The sequence below is a fragment of the Lotus japonicus genome, chromosome 3 (assembly GCF_012489685.1).
Source record: "Lotus japonicus ecotype B-129 chromosome 3, LjGifu_v1.2".
Classification (NCBI taxonomy): Eukaryota; Viridiplantae; Streptophyta; class Magnoliopsida; order Fabales; family Fabaceae; genus Lotus; species Lotus japonicus.
This window is the reverse complement of record NC_080043.1, coordinates 94,091,034-94,099,695: the sequence shown is the minus strand read 5'-3', so window position 1 is coordinate 94,099,695 and position 8,662 is coordinate 94,091,034. Positions and strand designations below refer to the sequence as shown.

The following is an 8,662-nucleotide window of genomic DNA, read 5'->3' as shown; positions in this document are numbered from 1 at the left end:
GCAAGCATAGCTGCATATGGAGATGACTCGCCTTTGTCAGCCTTAACCTTCATTCCACCTAAAGTCATGAAAAGCAAAGATATAAGATTGCAGTCAATTCGAAGCAAGTAACCACCCTCCCAATCAAATTGACATGTACTCACTCTGAAGTAATTCCTACAAGAAACTAACAGGACCAACATCTCACTACCACACAAATTGCATTTATTTTAACTATAAGTCAGAAGTAATTCCCACAAGCAACAACTTTTGACAAGCCCTCAAAATGAAGTTAAGAACTCATTACCAAATAAAGAAGTGAAGAACACTGGCCTGAGTCCATAAAACATAATAAGTGAAAACCAGCCTCATATTGCTCATGTGAAGCACACCCTATGCCAAGACATTTATGCAGAAAAATCAGTTTCAATTTGCAGAAACAAAAGATAAAGTAAACAGCTTTGGGTGGAATCACTTTTTTGTTTCTTTGCCAAGAGAGAAGAAAAAGGAATCACATGAGAACCGGCTGCAGAATTCAAAGTCCAGAATAATTAGATTTATAATCAAGTAATTCATAAAAAGATAAAAGGATTTTGACAATCCAATTTGTTGTTCTCGGCTATTGTTTCTACCAATAGATTAAAAAGCAAACGAATGTGAGGTTAATAATGGTATGGACGACAATGAACGAAAATGCAAACGAGAACTGAAACTGAGAAAAGAAATTAAGAAAAAGGGAAGGAAACCTGATAAGAAACAGGCAAAGGGCTTCAATTTGAGAGCTGAAATAGTGGCTCGTTGACAGCATGAACTGTAATTTCTCTTTCGATTCCTCCTATGCTCCGTCTCTATTCGCTATTAACAAAACCTAATCCTCGTCTTTTTGGTTCCTCCAACCACCAATCGATCTTGGCCGGAGAGACAACAAATCTTGAATGGAGGAGATGGCACGACAGAGGTTTGCTCGAGGAACCTTCAGCAAATGAGTGTTGCGAAAGAACGCAACAACCTTGAACTTGAACACGGCAGCGACGTCGACTTCGAACTCCAACAGGGTGGCGGACAGAATCCGGCGAATCAGAACGAGGCGACGAGCAGGGACGATGCTTGAGCAGGGAAAGTGTGCAACGGGTTGAGCGAGGGTTATGAGGGGTTGAGAGCGAGAGAGTTAAGAGAAAGGTTGAGAGCTAGGGTTGGGAAACGAATGAAATTTTAGGGAAAATAAAATGAAAATTTTAGTGGGCAAGCACTTGGGGGCGGTTAACAACCGCCGCAGAAGGAAAAGGAAAAAGAATAATAGCAAAAATATCATTAACCGCCGCTAAGTGTAGTCCAACCGCCGCGAAACGTAGCCAATCTGCGTCAGTCATGAAAACCGCCGCAGAACCGCCGCTAGTTTCTTTTTAGTGGCGGTTTCTACAAAACCGCCGCAAGATGACCGCCGCAATTGGCTCATTTTCTTGTAGTGTATGTGGCCCTATTCTGATATATCGTTTCTTCTTGCACTGCATTTATAATAGTGTCAGATTTATATGTAGTGGCTAACAGGTTATATTATAAGATGTATTTATATAGATTTTTTAAAGTATATATATAAAAAAAAAAGATGTTTGCTTATACTCAATTAGTAGTGATTCTTTATTAACTATCACATTTTCATTGACAGACAGTTTAAATCTCCCTGGAATAAAATTGATAGGGAACCTCCTCACAGAGATACCTGATCCTCTTACCTATGAATGAGTCTCTGTTAATATTCCTAGTATGCCACTTACGCCCTACCCGATAGATATGCTGGAGGTCATTCTACCAATATTTTTCAAACACAAGTAGTAATTCTTTATGAGTTCCCCATTATCAATGTTGAGTTTAACTAAGTACTTGGCTTAGTTGACCACAAACCCAGATCTGAATAACTGAACCCAGCTAGCTAGCTCTAGTTTTCCATATCTAAAAATGGAAACAACAACACACAAGGTTTCTTCTGTTTGCTGTATAGTACTCTTAATTTCAGTGACGTTCTTCACCAGTTTGATAAATGCAATCGACAATGAATGTGAAGAAGAACTGTTCAACATCCACGAAGCCACCATAGAGGAAATCCAAGACGCCTTCACACGCCACCACCTCACGTCCAGGGAACTCGTCGACTTCTACCTGCACCGGATCGAGGCTCTCAATCCCATCCTCCGCGCCGTTCTGGAAGTCAACCCGGACGCGCGTGATCAAGCGGACAAGGCTGATCGCGAGAGACGGCGGCGGAGTCGGGACCGTTCATTGCTGCACGGGGTTCCGGTGCTGCTGAAGGACAGCATCGCCACCGTGGATGAGATGAACACGACGGCGGGGTCGTTTGCGTTGCTGGGGTCGAAGGTTGCGCGTGATGCGCACGTGGTGGCGAGGCTGAGAGACGCCGGTGCGGTGATTCTGGGGAAAGCGAGCCTGTCGGAGTGGTATACACTTCGTTCTTCCACCATGCCTGAAGCTTGGTGCGCCAGAGGTGGACTTGCCCTGGTTTGTTACCAACTCACTATCACTATCACTTCTATTTCTTCTTTTTTCATTGATATTGTTTTTTTTTTCTTCATTTGAAAATAATTGAAATATGTGTTTGATACTATTGACTCATTTTCTATTGTTTTTGTTTGTTTGTGTTATTAATTTTTAGAAATTACGTAATTTAAAAAAAAATTGAGAGGCAAGGGACCAAAACAAAAAAGAATCTCAATTATGGTCACTTTTTGTAAAATGTAGGGGGTCACTTATGAGAATAAAAGAATATTTAAGACTTATTTATTGAAAAAAAGACTTATTATTATTTTTTATTGAATGTATTATGCAAAAGTTTATAAAAAATGATGTGTAAAAAATATAGTTAAAAAAGTTCCCGCTGGGGAAAGTTAACCCCACCAAGAGTATAAATGAAAATAAGTTTTGAGTTTCATAAAAAGAAGAAAAAATTATAAACAAAGGTAAAGAATACCGAAACCAAGGTTGATTTGTTGTTGTGAGTGATTGTCTAATTTTAATAGTTAAATAATTCAATTCTAGATAGTCTAATACTAATAATTTAAGATAAATTGGTTAGAAATTACAGCCACTTTTTTACTTGAACTTTTAAAAATAAAATTATTGGTCCAATTAGGATGAGATTATATTCCCATTGACAAGTTAGATAACCCTATGTTGTTATGGAAGAAGACTTTCCAACTTTGGATACATGTATGTTTGATACATTAATCCAGAAAGTACTTAATAAAGAATGGAATTGACATGATGAGAGTATCACAATTGTCATATGCTAAATTAGATTTATACCTACAATTCTGCAATTTATCAGGTTGGTTAACTTCATTTAAATAGCATATAACCAGTGAGTTAATTTATTTACCTATTTCACAAGCAGAATCCTTATGTGGAGTCAAGAAGTCCATGCGGATCTAGCTTTGGATCTGCCATTTCAGTGGCAACAAACATGGTTGCAGTCTCATTGGGGACTGAAACTGATGGCTCCATTATTTGCCCAGCTGATCACAACTCAGTAGTGGGGTTCAAGCCCACCGTTGGACTCACTAGCAGAGCAGGTGTCATACCAATCTCACCTCGTCAAGATACAATTGGGTAACAACTTGCTCTGTCTTCATAATAACATGCAATTTGGATCACCTATTAGCTTGCATGAATAAGATATATATCTAAATGTTAGAAAATAGTTCGTAGACATCCGCATAGTGCAGACACACGACAAACGCCCAAAGTGAGAAAAGAAGAGAAGACAGAGAAGTAATGTGTGTGATAGATGATGAATATGATAAGAAGAGGAAGAGAAACATAGGGTGTCTTTATTGTTTCAGTATCTAACTATCATTAGTGATAAATGTCCACTAAAGGTTGATCTGTTTTTGCACTTGTTAGGCCAATATGCAGGACAGTTTCAGATGCAGTTCATGTGCTAGATGTGATTGTTGGATTTGACCCAAGAGATTCTGAAGCTACAGAGTCAGCAGCTGAGTTTATACCTCAAGGTGGTTACAAGCAGTTCCTCAAGAAAGAAGGGCTTAAAGGAAAGAAACTCGGTGTTATGAGGGATCCTTTTTTTAACTCTTATAATGGATCTAATGCTATTTCCATCTTTGAGGATCATCTGAATGTGTTGAGGTAAATTAAAATAGTATTCACAACACACTCGCTCACCAATTGCTTAAGAAAAATACTGTCTCTTTTGGTTTTTTTTTTTTTTCTTTTTGCTAAGAAGTTCACATTCTTAAACATTATGTGAAAAAATTTCTTTATACTAACACTGAGTTTGTGCTGCTTTTGCAAATTCAAGGCAAAGAGGTGCAACAGTGTTAGATGATTTGGAAATAGAAAATTTAAGCATCATTCTGGACCCTTTCCAAAGTGGTGAAACAATTGCCTTACTCACAGAGTTCAAGCTGTCCATCAATGATTATCTGCAAGAGCTTGTTTCTTCTCCTGTGAGGTCACTAGCTGAGGTTATTGAATTCAACATCAAAAACCCTGATTTAGTAAGTATGATATTCATATACTATCATTTTTATATGGTCTAGTTGCATTGAGAGACCATTATATGGATCAGTTTTGATCTGAACTTTAAAACACCCCTATGATGCATAAGATATTTACATGACATAAAAGCTATATATCTTGCTAAGCATAGAAGGAAATATTGTGGCTTACCAATTACTGAGATTTAGCAGTAATGAAGTGGTTTTCATCTTGTCATAGGAAAAGACAAATGAGTATGGGCAGGATATGTTAATTGCATCAAATATGACCAGTGGCTTTGGAGAGATGGAAAATGAGGCAGTGGAGATGATGAAGAAATTATCAGAGAATGGGTTTGAGAAGCTAATGAAGGAGAATAAATTGGATGCACTGGTGACCTTAGGTTATGATGTTTCAGTGATGCTAGCCATTGGAGGGTATCCTGCAATCACTGTCCCAGCTGGGTATGACAGCCAGGGAATGCCCTTTGGGATCTGTTTTGGGGGTTTACAGGGAACTGAGCCAAAACTGATTGAGATTGCTTATGGGTTTGAGCAAGCCACCAGGGCAAGGAAGCCTCCCCCTCAATATTCCTTCACAGAAATGCACAAACTAAAAGATTTCTAATAAACTCAGGTTTGGTTAATGCAATTAACATCTTTAGCATTGATGTCATTGTCCAATGCAATGCAAGAGGCCCTGTGGTTCATATCACCCTGACTACGTGTGTGTTTGGAAATCCTTCTACAAATTGATTATAGAGCTGAAATTACTTCTCGAAAGAAGCTTCTGTTAATTAGAAACTAATCAAATTTTTAGAATTGATTCTGAAAAAAAAAAGTTAATCCATGCTATATTTTCCTACTTCTTGATTCCAACTAGAATTAATTCTCTAATGAACTATTTACATTTTTGAAATTCCAAGAGATAGTAGCTCTTTCTTCTGCTTTTTTTTATCAGTCTGTCAATGTCATTTGATTTGGAGCAAATAACTTCAATGTCATTTTATTTCTATATCATGACTATTAATGAACTTTTTCCTGTCAACATTACAGATCTGCTTCAGGTGTGGTCCTCTTGGAAAGAAATACAATTTTTTTTACAAGAATTAATTATAGGGAACAATAATTATATTGAAGAAAAGTTGTGTGAAGACAAGATCACATCATGTCATTAGAAACAGAAGAAAATCCAAATGTCAACATTCAAGCAATCTTTTTCTCAATATGATCAACCACCTGCCTTGACATGTGCCTCAGCTGTAACTCACCATAGGTTCTGGAACTTTATTAAAAAAAAAGCCTCGGTGTGAAAGAAAAAAAGACAAAATTAACTACAATTCGAAAATACTAAATAGTAGAAAATGTAATGTAGTTAAATCACTTGTAACAAGAGAAAAAGATTAAAAAAATTGTTACATTCAAATATTTTTTTTCTTCAATAATTATTAATTGTTAGGTCTTGTAACAGCTTCTGTATAAAAAAATTCTTACCAAACATCATCCCCATAATTTACTCTGCTTTCGGCTTCTTGCAGCTGTACCAACACAACATATTCAACACCGCCATTTTATCAAAGAATGATGACTCTTATTTTCTCTGGTTGCTTAAGCAGCTAAACGACCACAAAAAAGCAGAATGAAAAAATTATTGCTTGTGCAATGTAGTTAAACGGCCTTTGAAATTTTGGTGGGGAACACGAAATTCTCCACGCACATACCAATAGGTAGAAAATGTAAACCACACTTGGCAAACACCTCATGAGAAATAACATAAACAATAAATTTAATGTTCCCCTGACTTGTGTATATAAACAAGTAGAATAACATGACAAATGCAAATTGAACATGGCAAAGCAAAATGTGTTGGTGATTATGATGATGATGATGGTTGTTGTAATGCTTCCACTGACTCAAAGCTTCAAATTGAAAGCAGGGAATTGGGGTGCAAGTTTTGATGGAGAGAATAATAAGGAGACAGTGACCAACCTTCAATTTTACTTCCATGACACGCTCAGCGGTCGAAACCCAAGTGCAGTTCGGGTAGCTCAACCCGAGGACAAGAACAAGTCACTATTGACCCAATTCGGGACCATCATGATGGCGGATGATCCGTTAACTGAAACCTCTGACCCGAAGTCCAAGATGGTGGGTCGAGCCCAAGGGCTTTATGGGTCATCGTGCCAGCAGGAGATTGGGCTTCTCATGACTATGAGCTATTCCTTCACTGACGGCCCATATAACGGGAGCTCCTTCTCGCTAATTGGAAAGAACGCTGCCATGAACCCGATCCGTGAGATGCCTGTTGTGGGTGGTACCGGGCTCTTCCGAATGGCACGTGGCTACGCCATTGCCAAGACTCATTGGTTTGATCCGACCACCGGTGATGCTATTGTAGGCTACAATGTCACCCTCATTCATTAAATTTTCCTCAACAACCTTTTTTCTTTTTTCTTTAATATAGAGGGGTTGTTTAAATCACCCATATTAAATAATAATGATTAATTTATCTGCAGTTCCTTTGATATATGTTCTTATACATATGAAATTGTTGTCCGAATGTAGCCACTTGTTGTCAGACTTTATTTTTGAAGTAGCACGGTCTCAACATAGATGGTTTCGGTTTGAAATCCATCAATAAATCAGTTTTATTTCTTTTTCTCTATGTATTTTTATTTTGTTTGTAGTGTTAAAAAATAGAATGGGGTTGAGTCCGCTTGCTTGGTCCTTGTAAATGCTTGGAACTCATATGTTTCTAACGGCACCTACATACATATGATTTTGATTTTTGAAGGACTTCAAACTCTTAGCTTTTTCACTTCAGGCCTATCAATTGGCGCATGTGAAGAGAGTGTATAATTTCACAGCAGACTTTATATCTAAGTTAACTCTTTCTTTCTGTCTTTGGTTAGAGGATTGTCATTTAGGTATTGATCTTTCTAGAGTTTTTTTTCTTTTTTGTTAAGAGATAGTAGATTAAGGGTTGAACTCAAGCCTTACAAATAACGATAGTCAAATTGTAATTTGACCAAAAAAAAATCGAATTTGAGCATATAACATAGCATTAAAATACACACAACAAATAAGCTCGTTTGCTCTCACATTAAACAACAGGAAAAATTATACTCATCACTACCAATAAACACGAGAAATACTAGGAGATACACACATGACAGAAACTATCAAAATCCCAGCTTCAACACTGTTTTTTACCTTGGACAAGAAACTCTACCAATGTGGTAGTTGTGTTACTCCAATTCAATGGCTTTCTTTTTTTGACCCAAATAATTTTTTTTTGCTTATAATGAAGCTACTTGACACTGCTTTTTGAACTACTGGTAGCACCAGATAGAGCTTTAGTGGGTTGTAGTGGAATAGATGTCACAATTGAAAAAAAGAGTAGAGTCCCTAATGGGGATGGAAACCCTTCACTCGGAGGGTTGCATCTATTGTTCTCTTTCACTGGGTTGCTAGTGTTTCTTTGTCGCGGGGAAGGATCATGAGGGTAAAAAAATGACCTCCTTGAACAGGCTCTAAGAATTATGCATAGGATCATTAGGTAGACCTATGCATAACTCGAATTCTAACGTGGTATCAAAGTATATCCTAGATTTATTGAAAACCATTTATAAATAGACCACTTGCAGATATTCATTCTTTAAAATTCCACATTTTCTTTTAGATGGACGTGAGTGTATTAAAGTCTCACAAAAAATATGATCAAATAAATCATTATAAAAGGTAAGATAATCCTCATCTACAAACTAGTTTTCGGGTAGGTATGACTCCAATTTTAAAAGATGTCAAGAAAATAGAGGGGGGGGGGGACAGAGAAATATGGACACTTTGAAGTGATCTAGTCCTGAGGGGTTTGATGAGGCTTCAAGGGGATCGCCACTTATATTTTTGGGTTCAGGGTCTTGAAACTTCACCTCAACATGTTTCACTAATCACATTTACTTTTGCCCAAATGGTGAAAGTTTAGACCATGTTTAAAACTAAAAGGGGAGCACATAGACTATCACCATTAGATGTTCTAGACAGGGACCCATTAAGATTTGCATACTACTGAGAGGGAAACATCACGTGTCTTGGCCACTAGTGACCAAGTGAGTACTCAATTCAAATAGGGTTAATTCATTAGCTGACAGTGACCGACACTTCTTTGCTTGAAT

General features: G+C 37.5%; 2 protein-coding genes across 3 annotated transcripts; both read left to right on the top strand.

Moving 5' to 3' along the window:
• The first annotated feature begins 1,644 nt into the window (after positions 1-1,644).
• Positions 1,645-5,735, top strand: LOC130747622 (probable amidase At4g34880). 2 transcript variants are annotated; one of them, XM_057600600.1, is made up of 6 exons: positions 1,645-2,493; positions 3,386-3,600; positions 3,895-4,137; positions 4,310-4,508; positions 4,729-5,124; positions 5,544-5,735. In XM_057600600.1, the coding sequence occupies exons 1-5, from the start codon at positions 1,936-1,938 to the stop codon at positions 5,113-5,115; spliced, it is 1,602 nt and encodes a 533-aa protein (XP_057456583.1). In that variant the 5' UTR covers positions 1,645-1,935; the 3' UTR covers positions 5,116-5,124; positions 5,544-5,735. The 2 variants fall into 2 exon arrangements, with proteins under 2 accessions (XP_057456583.1, XP_057456582.1); XM_057600599.1 differs by lacking the exon at positions 5,544-5,735 and having other exon boundaries at positions 1,646-2,493; positions 4,729-5,352.
• Positions 5,736-6,318: 583 nt separating this feature from the next.
• Positions 6,319-7,148, top strand: LOC130747627 (dirigent protein 23-like). The gene has a single exon (XM_057600605.1). It carries the CDS (start codon positions 6,336-6,338, stop codon positions 6,909-6,911), a length of 576 nt encoding a protein of 191 aa, XP_057456588.1. The 5' UTR covers positions 6,319-6,335; the 3' UTR covers positions 6,912-7,148.
• The last annotated feature ends 1,514 nt before the right edge of the window (positions 7,149-8,662 follow it).